Here is a 16,029-nt window from a genome sequence, read left to right as displayed (position 1 = left end):
GTTTTGTTCTAATTTCAGTTCTTGTGGATTAAGGCATACAAAAATGAGCATAAATTCAAATGATACTTTGTTCAACGAAATTAAAAGATTGAATGGAACAATATACGAAGTTTGTTTTGAGGCTCCACCCCATATTGTTTCAGATGGTTTATGGGGTGGCCACGAAAATGGAAGGAGACCAATGAAATCCTTCTTGACCTTGTTTGAGTTACAATTGGTTATCATTTTTGCACTCACCCAAATATGTAGTTTCCTTCTCAAACCATTGAGACTCCCTCAATTCCTTCCACAAATGATTGTAAGTAAATCCAATTGACATAATTTTTAAAAGAATCATTTATTTAGTGCATGTTTAGATTAATAGTGATTTTATCAGAATCGTTGTGAACCATCATGATTCTAAACATTCATGTGGATAAATCATAGTTATTATAAAAAGTTAAATTGCATACAAAAAATAGATTTTGTTTCTAATTTCATTTCTTCCATCTGTAATTTTCATTTGAAATTCATTACTCTATTTGTCCCACAATAACCAATCTATTTGAGCATTTCACTCAAATGAAGAAAATTGTATAAATAAAAGAGATACAATAATAATTTTACTAAATCACCATTATTAAGCAATGATATATTTATAGAGAGTATTTTCTAGAGCTGAAATTAAACACAATACTCATTTCATTTGCAGGCTGGGTTGATTCTAGGTGTCTCATTTGAGCTAAAACCATTGGACACATACATGGGCAAGATATTTCCATATGGAACTCATGACGTGATTTCAACAATTTCATCATTAGGTATGGTGATCTTAGTTTTCATAACCGGCGTGCAAATGGATTTCAGCTTGATAACAAGGACAGGAAAGAGAGCATGGATAATTTCAATAATTGGATTATCTGTACCATTATGTGTTGGTTTTATACCACTACTAACATTGCCTGGGAAAATTCAAGCCATTCAAAAATTACATGGCGGCAATGGAGTCATGGTGGCAATGTTATCTCACAGTCTAAGTCAATTTTCAACAATCTCTTCACTCCTAAGTGAACTTCAAATCCAAAACTCAGAGCTTGGTAGATTATCTTTGTCCTCGGCTCTGGTTTGTGACATACTAACAACAGTCATTTCAACCAATCTTGTTGCTCTTATGACTAGTCCTGATTTCACGACACTTTTGAGAAACATATTCTTACTTTATGTATTGTTTGTATTAATACCATTGGTATGTAGACCAATAATGTTTTGGATCATCAAACACACGCCAGAAGGAAGACCTGTGAAAAATAGCTACATTCTTGTTATCATTTCAATGGCTTTTGTTCTTGGTATTTTGTCGGTTAAGATTAATCAAGAATTTGTCTTAGGAGTTTTCGTTTTGGGACTATCTGTTCCTGAAGGACCTCCTTTAGGTTCTGCATTGGTTAAGAAGCTTCAATTCTTTGGTACAACATTCTTTTTGCCTGTCTTTGTAACTACATGTGTATTGAAAGCGGATTTTACAATGGATTTGTCATCATATGTTATGGTGTCTATTGGTTTAGTGATCCTTGTAACTCACATGGTCAAAATGACAGCATGCTTTATAACTGCCCTTTGTTGCAAGATGCCTGTTATTGATGCTTTGTGTATTTCCCTCATTTTGAACACTAAAGGTGTGGTGGAAGTTGGCATCTACAATTCCGCATTTGACGATCAAGTACTACATTTAACTTTTTTTTTTCTTCAGTTTAAATATGTTTTCATCCCTTATTATATAATTATTTTGATTTTGGCCTCCTCGAAAAAAAAATTGATTTTGGTTCCTCGTTTCTTACTAAACTTTGGTTCTCATAGCTATTTCAAAATAGTTGCAAATACTATAGTTATAAGAGCCACAATTTAGAAACGAGGGATCATGAAGGGGCTCAATATTTTTATGTATTTGAATATACATGTAGTACATAAACTGCCATTCTATATTCTAGTTGGTCCTTAAATTCTAGAAATATAATAAGTATTCTCTAAATGATTTTCAATCCATCGAGATAGCCCTTGAACTATCATTATATCTCTTATTTTTAAAGTAATCGAGAGACTAGCTTGATGGATTAATAACAATGTAAAGATGGCTTATTATATTTTTATAGTGTAGGGACCAAAGAAGAGGGAGATTTACAATTTAGACTAAATTGAAAATTTAATTTATATGTATATGGACTATTATTCTTATTCAAATATGATGCATGTATGCAGGTTATTAATAGGAAAACATTTGGAGTGATGATGATGAGTATAATGATTATAGCAACCATTGTGCATTGGTCACTGAAGTTATTATATGATCCATCAAGAAAATATGTTGGATACCAAAAAAGGAACATGATGGGCTTAAAAAGAAACTCAGAGCTAAGAATACTAGTAACACTTCAAAAACATAACCATATTTCAGCATCAACAAATTTCCTAGACTTATGTTGTCCAACACAAGAGAAACCAATCACAATTGATGTTCTTCATGTAATTGAGCTTGTTGGAAGAGCCTTACCTCTTTTCATTCATCATCGCCTTCAAAGACAAGCATTAGGATCTACTTCATATAAATCATACTCAGACGATGTTATCCTCGCTTTCGATATCTACGAGCATGATAATCAAAATGCAGTATCAATAAACACTTACACAGCAATATCTCCACCAAATCTCATGTATGAAGATGTTTGTAATCTTGCATTGGACAAAGCTGCAACCATTATCATTCTTCCATTTCATATAAGATGGTCAAGTGATGGTGTAGTTGAATCTGACGACAAGAAAGTACTACGAGCATTGAACCGCAGAGTACTCGAAATTGCTCCATGTTCCGTTGGAATCCTTGTAACTCGTGCTAATTCAATGCCGAAACCAACACTAACAACATCAATAACATTAGAATACTCCACTACTCGATTAGCCATCATATATTTAGGTGGAAATGACGATGATGAAGAGGTCTTATGTTTAGCAAAACGAATGATGAATAATCCTAGGATCAACCTAGTTGTTTACCGTCTTGTTTCTAGGGAAAACATAGCAGAATTGGAGGAGTTAATGGTAATTGGTGATGAAATGTTGGAAGAATTGAAACATGCGGAGAATGTGAGCTATCAAGAAGTTTTCACTCAAAATGGATCACAAACAGCATCTTTTCTACGTGAGATAGTGAATGAACATGATTTTTTTATAGTTGGGAGAAGACATGAAACTCAATATCCTCAAACTGATGGATTAGCTGAATGGAGTGAATTTCCAGAACTTGGTGCTATTGGTGATTTTCTTGTTTCACCTGATCTTAATAGTAGTGCATCTGTTTTGGTTGTGCAGCAACAACTCTCCCACGCGAATGTCCTTAAAAGGTGGATTTTGTAGTTGTAAAGACATAATAGATAGAGGCACACTTCATGCACGATTAGAAAAATAAACTACAGATTTTTGCAATGAAATTTATGTATGGTCTACAAAAGAGGAATTATAGACTTGTAACCAAGTAGAAGGTCCAACCACATGAGTTTTTTTGGTTGTATTACTTATTCTTTAATTTAATGTCCATGTTACAAATTATTTCTTGAGTTGATGAAAACACAATTTTAAATATTTTAATTGAGTTTTCATATTTTTTAAAGAAGTGTGTATGAGAATAAATGATGATTAATGTCCTCGTGAGCTTAGCTCAGTTGGTATGGACAATGCATAATTGCATAATATATGCAAGGTCCGGGGTTTTGCATAATATATGCAAGGTCCGGGGTTCAAACCCTGGCCACCACAGAAAAAATCAATTTTTGTCTTTATCCTCGTGAGCTTAGCAGAAAAAAAATCAATTTTTATCCTCGTGAGCTTAAATCAGTTGGTTGGGACAATGCATAAAATATGCAAGGTCCAGGGTTCAAACCCCGACCACCACCAAAAAAAAGAATAAATGATGATTAAAATGAAAGACGCCGCTATTGGAAAGAAATTAGTTGCATGGAACATCAAATTGTATATAAAAGAGAACAAATACAAATTCATTCTCTTTTTTTTTTCGGTTACAAAATTCAAATTCATTCTACTCATTGATAAAAATGTAAAACAAAACTTTGTTCCTCAAGTAAAAAAAACGTCTACAAAATACTGTGTCAAGTCCAAAGAAAACTTTGAACCCTTGTTCTTCATGATGGTATCAAGTGATCGAGATTTGGATGGTATTGGTTTTCGATGGAATGAAATTTTGTTATGAAGTACAATGTTGCTGTGAAAAACTAGGGTTATGCATTCTCACTTGAAGATAATAACAAACAAGAAATTATCTAGCAAGAAACGTGGTTGAAATCATTCCACATTGTCGTACAATCGTTGAAATTTTATGAACCGATGATAGCAAAACAGCTCCACCGTAATTGGAACTAAAAAAAATCTATAATATACTTAATCTTTGAAGGATTCCTTACCACTTAATCTTCCATCACCGGATTTGGTAGTCAACTCATATGTATCATTTTTCTTCAAAAAAAAAAAAAAAACTCATGTATCATTTGAGATTTTAAAAAAAAAAAAAACTCATGTATCATTTGAGATTTTAATTTTTTTCGCAGTAATGTTAAATATATTATAGAATTCTTTTCAAAGAATTAAGTATATTATAGATTTTTTTTGTTGCAAAAGTTTTTTTTTTAACAAATGATGAATTAAATATGAAATTTTATGTTTTTGATGTTTAAAAAATCATATTTAATCATTATTTTGTTAAAAATTTTAATTTTTTTTTGGAAGAGACTCATTTAGAGCAATTGTTCCAAATTTTAATGATACACATGAAATGACTTAAAAGCAATGATCGAAAGTGATTATTGAAAACATTTGAAGACTAAGAAATTTTTAGGTGAACTAACCTGAAAAGTTGAAATATTTATAGAGACCAAAATTATATTTAAACATTTTGTAAAATTACTTGTAATTTCTTTTTTAATACATAATTAACTATATTTTTTAATATGTGTGAAAATGTTAAAACGACTTATAATAAAGTGTGGATGAAGTATCTAAAAGAAGAAACCTTATTTTAAGTCACAGCCCACCTTCTATTCTTAAAGCTTTGGAGATAATAATTCTTTAATATCCTTTGTTTTCCCCTCCACATCTCAAAACCCATTAACCCACTAATCTAGCATGAATTTCACCCTTTACCATTTTCCTAATTAGTAAACCTTCCTTTTATTCGACCCAACTTCAATTTGGTTGAACTCAATACTCAAAGTTAAAAACTGAAATCGTTAACCACTTTGCTACTAAAACTTATTTGCTAATGTATTTAGCCCCCTCAAATATTTTTTTCAAGCTCCGCCACTGATCGCCTAAACTCTAAAATTGCTTGTTTGTTGTTTTAGGCTACCAACTACTCATTGGTATATGTTAACAATAGAAAATCTAATTATATAATGCTATATTAACAACAAACTATTGTCGAGATCAACAGCAAAACGAGTTTATAACAATAGCAAAACGTAGGAATGGTACAGACTCTACACTTTTCATGAAGATATGTCAATCCCCTAGCTATTCCAAGAGCAATTCGGTAGTTTACAACAATAGTGAAATTTAATGATATTCAAGAATTTGCTAAGATATATATAAGATCAGGGTTAGAAGTGGAACAATATTTTGAATTGTGTTCAAATAGAAATTTGATGTTTAAATGAACAAACTTAAAATAGAATAATATTTAAAGAATAATGCTAGTAGCTTAACATTTATAACATTTTAATTTATCCAATTTGTAAAAAAAAAAAAAAAAACTTTTTTATCACTTTCTCTCCAATTGATTAAAATGCATAAATTATTGACAAAATAGTGTTTGGAAATTATATGTTAAGAAAGTGGGTAGGTAGAACTTATATTCTGTAAAATTTTCAATTGAAAATGAAAACTTTAGAGCACTAAATATAAGAAATTTGATGGAAAAACTTAATTGTAACAGAAAATAAATTACTGAATATTTTCTTTTTAAAAAGGTGTATTGCCAATGATCAAACATTATTCATTATAGAAACACGAAAGATTAGACTGAAATAATGAAAATGAGATATAGAAATAATAATAATAATGTTCAAAACTTCATTGTAAAAAATATCACAAAACTAATAAATACTATCTATTACTTGAAAAAAATGTAAAAATAGTAAATAAAATTGTAGGCACATGCCTTATAGAATTTAGAGTACAAAATATTATCTTCTTTTAGGAAGCCCCTAATATGCACCCAAAAAAAGAGGTGCACCCATGGACCTTTCACTATTACCTGCTATAGCAGGTTTTTAGTTGTTTTTATTTTATAATTAAAAATTAGGGTTAATAATGTTTTTCATCCCTGTAATATATGTCATTTTCGATTTTCGCCCTCGTAAAATTTTTGGTTTGATTTGCACCCTCGTAAAAAAAAAAAAATTCCGGAAAACACCCTTTTTAGGTCATTCAAAAACCCAAAATTCTTGAAAAAAAGTTTTTTGAATGACCTAAAAAGGGTGTTTTCAGGAAAAAAAATTTACGAGGGTGCAAATCAAACCAAAAATTTTATAGGGGCGAAAACCGGAAATGACATATATTACAGGGGTGAAAAACACTATTAACCCTAAAAATTAAGGTCTTTGAAATAATTTTTTGACAAAATTTGGGTATAGAGCCCACCATTCTAATTCTTCTTCCTTTACTGCATATCTTCACCATCGATCCCACCACAAGTTTCTGCATCACTCACCTGTCTTGTGTTGTGTAGCAAAGTCTCTGTGGAATCAAACTAATAAAAACTCGTCAAACTCAATCTATTTTTTCTGCTTTTTAAATGCCATTTTTTTTCCTCAAGTTGCTTCATATTTTCTCTATGACCATCTTATGGGCCCATTTATGCTACTCAAATCCTCAAGGTACAATTACCAATAAGAATTAGAAGGGTCAATTATCATCTTTTCCAAAATTGCTAACTTAATCAGTGTTTTTTCTTCCTTTAAATACATACTATTAGTATAAACTACCGACATAATTCAAAAGACAATTTTCAAATGGCATGCTCATAGCGAAGAGTAATTTCTACTCCCTTTACCTGTCAGCTAACATGCTCACATCCCTATGTCCATTTTGGAAGACACTTCAGTGCCTTTATGGCGCCAAAGGCAGGTGACATTCAGAAAATCTCATCCATCCAATTCCTTGAACGCATCAGATTGTGCCACGTGTTCGATCTCTTATTTACAAAAAAAAAAAAAAACAGAACAAACACAATACGCGTTTCACTCTTCTCCTATCTGTAACTCAACATCAACAATCCTCCACCCACGATCAACTTTGCCTATCGTCGGCAGCCACCCGCCGTCTCATCGTCACCGTCGTTTACAAACGACCTCATGAATTTCAGCATTAGAAAAGGTCTTCTCTAAATCAAAAACAAAAATGTTATTTTCTCTCTCAAACTCAAAATTCAAACTTGATTTAAGCCCATTTCTGTGTATATAAGGGTCTTGTGGTGAATTAAAGAGATTTAGCATCAGGATTGTGAAAAACAAAACAATATGAAAAAATTTATCACTGTAATTTGAAGATATTTGTCCTCTGATTTTGAATTTATACTGGTTGAGAGACAAAGGGTGACGAGGAGAGTATGCTATGTGATGGAGCAAATTGGTCAACAGGTGCGACGGCAACCGAAGGCCATGGACGGCGGAGGCAAATTGGTGGTGGTGATGGTGGGTTTAGGTCCGGTTGGAGACGGAAGCAAAGGAAAAGGATGGAACTGATACATTTCCCATCTTTCTCACAATTTTTTTTTTGTAAATAAGAGATCGAACACGTGGCACAATCTGATGCATTCAAGGAATTGGATGGATGAGATTTTCTGAATGTCACCTGCCTTTTGGCGCCATAAAGGCACTGAAGTGCCTCCGGTCCATTTTCCTCCTAATCAACTCTCAACCTAACAACTTACAAACATTATACCACATGTGATAAGCGAAGACAGAGATGAAAAATATATAACTATCAAATTTGACCAAATCCCCACAAAACACACACAATGTACCATTAAGATCAATGATAGGTAGGCACACTACCTTGAAGCATCTGTCAAGAGAAGATAATTACTTTGGAAGAGGCCCAACTTTTCTAAAACATAGCAAGAGGTTAGACCTCCTCACGCCGCGCTCTCTCCATGTCGAAAGCAACCAATACTATTGTGTACCTCGAACTAACTGAGTATACCCCATTTGTGTCATACTTCCATGAAACAAAAATCTCCTCAGACTGTCTAACATCTCCTGCTTATATGAGAAGCAATTTTCAATTTTTATCATGATCTTCCTTCAACAATAAAGGTTTAAATTGGACCTATACAAAATAAACATTTAACTATAAATATCAATTGGACTAAAATCTAAAAAAAAAATCGACTAAGACATCCATTCAATATTTATTTTATTTTTTTATAATAAATTGTACACATATGTTATATGCTCTCTTTTTTTAAGGATGCTATATGTTAGTTTATTGATCTTACAAGAAGTTTTTCAAGTTAACCAAACCGGTAAATTGACAACTTATTCCTTTAACCCACCTCTCTCTCTCTCTCATTGTCTAATTATAATTATAAAATATAGTTAAATAGAGATGTCAATCACGCGCGCATGTAAATATAGCATTGTACGATCTAAACTAGTAATAAACATGTTTTGTTTCACATGTGTTACAAAAATGTCAACAACCGTGCCAACTATTACTTACTTAAATTATCATGTTTAAAATTTAGGTGCTTAGCTATTTACCTTGTCAGTTACACCGAAGCACTCCTTCATGACTATAATGAAAATTATTCATGCTCATAGACAATATAAAATGAACCACAACATGAAGCAAATAGTCATTAATCTCTAGCTTGTTATTTTTTTTCTTTCTTTTCTCTCCATTAAATTGTTTTGTTCTATAATTTCAATTCTTGTGGATTAAGTCATACTAAAATGAGCATAAATTCAAATGATACTTTGTTCAACGAAATTAAAAGATTGAATGGAACAATATACGAAGTTTGTTTTGAGGCTCCACCCCATATTGTTTCAGATGGTTTATGGGGTGGCCACGAAAATGGAAGGAGACCAATGAAATCCTTCTTGACCTTGTTTGAGTTACAATTGGTTATCATTTTTGCACTCACCCAAATATGTAGTTTCCTTCTCAAGCCTTTGAGACTCCCTCAATTCCTTTCACAAATGATTGTAAGTAAATTCAGTTGACATATTTTTTAAGAAGAATCATTTCTTTAATGCATGTTTAGATTAACAGAGTGATTTTATCAGAATCGTTGTGAACCATCATGATTATTAACATTCAAAGAATAGATTTTGTTTCTAATTTCATTTCTTCCATCGATAACTTCTTCACACAAATGAATAAGTTAAATTGCATAAAAATAATAATTTTACTAATTTACCATTAGGCTTAAATATGTGTCCAGTCCCTGCAAATAGGCCTCAGTTGAACTTTAGTCCCTGTACTTACTAATCCTCCCAAACCTTCCCTGCAAATATTAATCACTTAAAATTTGGTCCAAATTAAGTTAATCCGCCTACGTGGCAGGTGATTAGCGACGTGGCGCCTACGTGGCATCTGGTGACTGGGTAAGGACCTCGCTGACTCAGCTTTTTACACCTGAACTTCCTATTTTGCCCTTAATGAAAGTAGAGAAAGGCGAAATGACTATTATGCCCCTTTCTTCTTCCTTCCACCCCTTCTCTTCTTCTTCCCTGTTCTTCAACCCAAGTTCACCTTCACTCCCAAATTCTTCCCTCACGTAAACCTCCTTCACCCCCCAAAATCCAAAATCTCCTTCACCAAACCAAAATTCTCATCCAAATCCAAATAAAAACTAAAATCTTCTTCATCCCACCTCTTTATACCTATTTCTTGTCTTCAATCCATGTTTAATTCAATTAATTTCATTCCCCTAAAACACTTTTCTCACCACCGCTGCCACAACCACCACCTTCTCCATCCAAAAGCTTACGGTTTGTTCCATTTTCCGACGACCCAAATAGCGAATCCGACACGGTTCTCGACCTCAGATCCGGTTGAACGACCACGTCGTCGAGTAAATCGGCTTCGCCGTTAAGGTAATGGGTTGCAAACGAAGAAGGATGGAAGGCCGGAAATGGATTCAGTGGCCACTAAACATGTTTTCCTCATTATCATCACAATCATTATTGTCACCAAGCAACGCCCTCTCCAAACATATCAGGACGCGTCACCAGGAAAGCCATGGTAACAGTACCGACGGCAGAGGAGGATACGACAAAGAATTGTGTGGGGATGGGTCGTTGTTTTTCTTAAAAATCAGTGTTAAATGTTGAGGGAAGAAAATGGTTTCTAAAGAGAGAAGAAGAGGGGGAAGAAGTGTGGTGGTGAATGAATTTGTCATGCTGGTTTCGAATTTTCCCATTTTGCTCCGACGATATTCTGGCAAACAGTGTCGTTTTGAAGTCTGAAATTGCAGTGATTCGTTTTTAATTTGGATCTTGACAACTTATTGTTTGATTTTGATTTTGAGTTCAATGGTTGGGTGGCGGTGGTGTTGTGCTAGTGCTGTTCCAATGGGAGTTACAAAGTGAAGAGAAATGGGGTTTTGACATTATACAGTTTAGAAAAAAGGAGTCTCGATGGGAGTTATACAGTGAAGAAAAAAGGGTTTTAATGGTTTATTGAGCTTTGATGGTGATGCGGTTTTTGTTTATCTTGTTGCGTTTTTGGTTAATTGCAGAATTTTTGTTCATCTTGTTGTTGTTGTTGCTGGGTTCATCATTGAGATTGATGGTGTTGGTGGTGGAAGAGATCAATGGTGTTGGTGGTGGTGGAAGGAAGAAGAATGAAAGGGTATAATGGAGGAAGAAGGAAGGAAGAAGAAGAGCAATTGTCGTGAAAGAAGAGGAAAGCCAGGGGTACTATTGTCTTTTCGCGCATCTTAGATTTCATTAAGGGCAAAAATGGAACTTCAAGTGGTAAAAGCTGAGTCAGCCCGACACATTCCCAGTCACCAGATGCCACGTAGGCGCCACGTCGCTAATCACCTGCCACGTAGGCGGATTAACTTAATTTGGACCAAATTTTAAGTGATTAATATTTGCAGGGAAGGTTTGGGAGGATTAGTAAGTACAGGGACTAAAATTCAACTGAGGCCTATTTGCAGGGACTGGACACATATTTAAGCCTTACCATTATTAAGTATTGATATATTTATCATTCTTATAAATGCAAAATGAACTATATTTAGTTGAGAGCAAAACATTTAGATTAATTAGCATAAATTTAAAAAAAATAGATAATTAATACCTCCTTCAAAATTAAAAGTGACGGTCATTTTCAAATAATTTTGTTAATACGAATAGTTTAATTATGGTAGGACATAGCATATGTTTTGTAAAGAGTATTTTCTAGAGCTGAAATTATACACAATACTCATTTCGTTTGTAGGCTGGGTTGATTTTAGGTGTCTCATTTGAGCTAAAACCATTGGACGCGTACATGGACAAGTTGTTTCCATATGGAACTCATGACGTAATTTCAACAATTTCATCATTAGGTATGATGCTCTTCGTTTTCATAAATGGTGTACAAATGGATTTCAGCTTGATAACAAGGACAGGAAAGAAAGCATGGATAATTTCAATAATTGGATTATCTGTACCCTTATGTGTTTTGTTTATACCACTACTAACATTGCCTGGAAAAGCCGAAGCCATTCAAAAAATGCAAGGCGGGCAAGGAATCATGGTGGCAATGTTATCTCACAGTCTAAGTCAATTTGGAACAATCGCTTCACTCCTAAGTGAACTTCAAATCCAAAACTCAGAGCTTGGTAGATTGTCTTTGTCCTCGGCTTTGGTCTGTGACATACTAACCGCAATTATTTCAACCAATATTGTTGCTCTTATGACTAGTCCTGATCCCACAACGCTTTTAAGAAACATATCCTTACTTTATATATTAATTGTATTAATTCCATTGATATGTAGACAAATAATGTTTTGGATCATCAAACATACACCAGAAGGAAGACCTGTGAAGGATAGTTACATTTATGTTATCATTTCAATGGTTTTTGTTTTTGGTATTTTGTCGGTTAAGATTAATCAAGAATTTGGCTTAGGAGCTTTCGTTTTGGGATTGTCTGTTCCTGAAGGACCTCCTTTAGGATCTGCATTGGTTAAGAAGCTTCAATTTTTTAGTACAACATTCTTTTTGCCTATCTTTGTAACTACTTGTGTGTTGAAAGCAGATTTTTCAATGGATTTTTCAACATATGTTATGGTTTCTACTGGTTTAGCGGTCTTTGTAACTCACTTGGTTAAAATGATAGCATGCTTTATAACTGCCCTTTGTTGCAAGATGCCTGTCACTGATGCTTTGTGCATTTCCCTCATTTTGAACACTAAAGGCGTGATGGAAGTTGGCATCTACAATTCTGCATTTGACGATCAAGTACTGCATTTAACTTATTTCGGTTTAAATATGTTTTTCGTCGCTTATCATATGATTATTTTGATTTTGGCCTCCTCGAAAAAATTCTTTTGATTTCAGTTCCTCGTTTCTATCTTATCTTTTGTGTTTTGGAGTACATCTTATCTTTAGTTCTCATAACTATTTAAAAATGCTCGCAAATTTTTGACCTATAAGAACCATGTTTTAGAAACGAGGGATCAAAAAGAGACACAATATTTTTATGTGTTTGAATATATATTAGTACGTTAACTACCATTCTTTATTCTATTTGGTCCTTAAATTATAGAAATATAATAATTAGTCTCTAATCGATTTTTAATCCATCGAGTTAGTCCTCGAACTGTCATTATGTCTCTCCATTTTAAAGTAACTGAGAGACTAACTTGGTGGAATAATAACAGTTTAAGGATGGATTATTATATTCTATAGTTTAGGGACCAAAGGGGGGGGGAGGGGAGGGGGAGAGAGAGAGAGAGAGAGAGAGAGAGAGAGAGAGAGAGAGAGAGAGAGAGAGAGAGAGAGAGAGAGAGAGAGAGAGAGAGAGAGAGAGAGTAAGTTGAAAATATACTTTAAATGAATATGGACTATTATTGTTATTTAAATATTATGTATGTATGCAGATTATTAATAGGAAAACATTTGGAGTGATGATGATAAGTATAATGATTATAGCAACCATTGTACATTGGTCAGTGAAGTTATTATATGATCCATCAAGAAAATATGCTGGATACCAAAAAAGGAACATGATGAGCTTAAAAAGAAACTCAGAGCTAAGAATACTAGTAACACTTCAAAAACAGAACCATATTTCAGCAGCAATAGATTTCCTAAACTTATGTTGTCCAACACAAGAGAAACCAATCACAGTTGATGTTCTTCATGTAATTGAGCTTGTTGGAAGAGCCTTACCTCTTTTCATTCCTCATTGCCTTCAAAGACATGCATCGGGATCTACTTCATATAAATCATACTCAGATGATGTTATCCTCGCCTTCGATATCTATGAGCATGAAAATCAAGCTGCAGTATCAATAAACACTTACACAGCAATATCTCCACCAAATCTCATGTTTGAAGATGTTTGTAATCTTGCTTTAGATAAAGTTGCAACCATCATCATTCTTCCATTTCATATAAGATGGTCAAGTGATGGTGTAGTTGAATCTGATGACAAGAAAGTCCTAAGAGCATTGAACTGCAGAGTACTCGAAATTGCTCCATGTTCTGTTGGAATCCTTGTAACTCGTGCTAATTCAAAGCAGAACCTAACATCAATAACATCAGAATATTCCACTACTCGATTAGCCATCATATATTTAGGTGGAAATGACGATGATGAAGAGGTCTTATGTTTAGCAAAACGAACGATGAATAATCCTAGGATCAACGTAGTTGTTTACCGTCTTATTGCTAACGAAAACATAGAAGAATTGGAAGAGTTCATGGTAATTGGTGATGAAATGTTGGAAGCATTGAAACTTGCTGAAAATGTGAGGTATCAAGAAGTTTTAACTCAGAATGGATCACAAACAGCATCTTTTCTACGTGAGATAGTGAATGAACATGATATTTTTATAGTTGGGAGAAGACATGAAATTCGATCTCCTCAAACTGATGGATTGGCAGAATGGAGTGAATTTCCAGAACTTGGTGCTATTGGTGATTTTCTTGCTTCACCTGATCTTAATAGTAGTGCCTCTGTTTTGGTTGTGCAGCAACAACTCTCACGCGCGAATGACCTTAAAAGGTGGATTTTGTAGTTGTTAAGACATAATAGATAGAGGCACACTTCATGCACAATCAGAAAAATAAACTGCAAATTTTTGCAATGAAATTTATGTATGGTCTGCTAAAGAGGAATTATAGACTTGTACGCAGGTAGAAGGTCCAACCACATGAGTCTTTTTTGGTGGTATTATATATTCTTTAATTTAATGTCCATGTTACAAATTATTTCTTGAGTTGGTGAAAACACAATTTTAAAGATTTTAATTGAGTTTTCATGTTTTTTTAAAGTTATGTGTATGCGAATAAATGATGATTAAAATGAAAGGCGCTATTGGAAAGAAAGTAGTTGCATGGAACATCAAAATGTAATATAAAAGAGAACAAATACAAATTCACTTTTTTTTTGTTACAGAATTCAAATTCATTCTACTCATTGATAAAAATGTAAAACAAAATTTTGTTCCTCAAGTAAAAAAAACGTCTACAAAATACTGTGTCAAGTCCAAAGAAAACTTTGAACCCTAACTTCTTCATGATGGTATCAATCAAGTGATCGTGATTTGGATGGTATTGGTTTACGATAGAATGAAATTTTGTTATGAAGTACAGTGTTGCTGTGAAAAATTAGGGTTATGCATTCTCACTTGAAGATAATAACAAACAAGAAAATTATCTAGCAAGAAACGTGGTTGAAATCATTCCACAATCGTTGAAATTTTATGAACCGATGATAGCAAAACAGCTCCACGGTAATTGGAATTGATTCTTTGAAGGATTCTTTGCACCAATTCAAATATTTTCCATTTAAGATAAGACAATAAGAGAAACATGGATGTTCACCAAAGAGAAACAATTGATTGTAACAATCAATCTTCGACTTTTAGTTCCTAAATGTTTTCCATCACTATATTTGGTAGTCAACTCATATGTATAATTTGAGATTTTAATTTTTTTTCGCAGTTATGCTAAATATATTATAGAATCCTTTTTAAAGAAATAAGTATATTATAGAATATTTTTTGTTGTACAAGTTTTTTTTTTAACAAATGATGAATTAAATATGAATTTTTATGTTTTTGATGTTTAAAAAAATCATATTTAATCAATATTTTGTTAAGAAATTCTAATTTTTTTGGAAGAGACTCATTTAGAGCAAAAACTTGTTCCAAGTTTTAATGATACACATGAAATGACTTATAAGCAATGACCAAAAGTGATGATTGAAAACTTTTGAAGACTGAGAAATTTTTTAGGTGAACTAAAACGAAAAATTGAAATATTTATAGGGACCAAAAATCTATTTAAACCTTTTGTAAAATTACTCATAAATTCTTTTTTTAATACAAAATGAACTATATTTTTTAATATGTGTGAAAATGTTAAAACGACTTATATAAAGTGTGGATGAAGTATCTAAGAGAAGAAACCTTATTTTAAGTCACAACCCACCTTCTATTTTTAAAGCTTTGGAGATAATATTCTTTAATATCCTTTGTTTTTCCCTCCACATCTCAAAACCCATTAACCCACAAATCATAGCATGAATTTCACCCTTTACCATTTTCCTAATTAGTTGAAACCTTCCTTTATTCGACCCACTTCAATTTGGTTGAACTAAACACACAAAGTTTTTTTTTTTTTTTGAAGGAACTGAATACACAAAGTTAAAAACTGAAATTGTTAATCACTTTGCCACTAAAACTTATTTGCTAATGTATTTGGCCCCCTCAAATATTTCTTTCAAGCTCCGCCGCTGATCGCGTAAACTCT

The 16,029-nt window shown here is 33.1% G+C and overlaps 2 protein-coding genes across 2 annotated transcripts; both read left to right on the top strand.

Annotated features, from left to right (window-relative positions):
• The first annotated feature begins 43 nt into the window (after positions 1-43).
• Positions 44-3,387, top strand: LOC146924598 (cation/H(+) antiporter 4-like). The gene is made up of 3 exons (XM_085710947.1): positions 44-298; positions 692-1,699; positions 2,236-3,387. The coding sequence occupies exons 1-3, from the start codon at positions 44-46 to the stop codon at positions 3,385-3,387; spliced, it is 2,415 nt and encodes an 804-aa protein (XP_085567073.1).
• A 5,567-nt stretch (positions 3,388-8,954) lies between these two features.
• On the top strand, positions 8,955-14,487 carry LOC146924597 (cation/H(+) antiporter 4-like). Its single transcript, XM_085709553.1, has 3 exons — positions 8,955-9,251; positions 11,500-12,507; positions 13,149-14,487. Exons 1-3 carry the CDS (start codon positions 8,997-8,999, stop codon positions 14,289-14,291), a joined length of 2,406 nt encoding a protein of 801 aa, XP_085565679.1. The 5' UTR covers positions 8,955-8,996; the 3' UTR covers positions 14,292-14,487.
• The last annotated feature ends 1,542 nt before the right edge of the window (positions 14,488-16,029 follow it).

Source organism: Medicago sativa, chromosome 5 (assembly GCF_051527215.1).
Source record: "Medicago sativa cultivar Bolivia chromosome 5, Bolivia_mono, whole genome shotgun sequence".
Classification (NCBI taxonomy): Eukaryota; Viridiplantae; Streptophyta; class Magnoliopsida; order Fabales; family Fabaceae; genus Medicago; species Medicago sativa.
Note: the sequence above shows the minus strand (reverse complement) of the source record. Positions and strands in the feature narration are given on the sequence as shown.

Coding starts and splice junctions, on each gene's coding strand:
- LOC146924598 (XM_085710947.1), top strand. CDS start 44: ATGAGCATAAATTCAAATGATACTTTGTTCAACGAAATTAAAAGATTG. Junction 299..691: donor AATTCCTTCCACAAATGATT/GTAAGTAAATCC, acceptor TTTCATTTGCAG/GCTGGGTTGATTCTAGGTGT. Junction 1,700..2,235: donor ATTCCGCATTTGACGATCAA/GTACTACATTTA, acceptor GCATGTATGCAG/GTTATTAATAGGAAAACATT.
- LOC146924597 (XM_085709553.1), top strand. CDS start 8,997: ATGAGCATAAATTCAAATGATACTTTGTTCAACGAAATTAAAAGATTG. Junction 9,252..11,499: donor AATTCCTTTCACAAATGATT/GTAAGTAAATTC, acceptor TTTCGTTTGTAG/GCTGGGTTGATTTTAGGTGT. Junction 12,508..13,148: donor ATTCTGCATTTGACGATCAA/GTACTGCATTTA, acceptor GTATGTATGCAG/ATTATTAATAGGAAAACATT.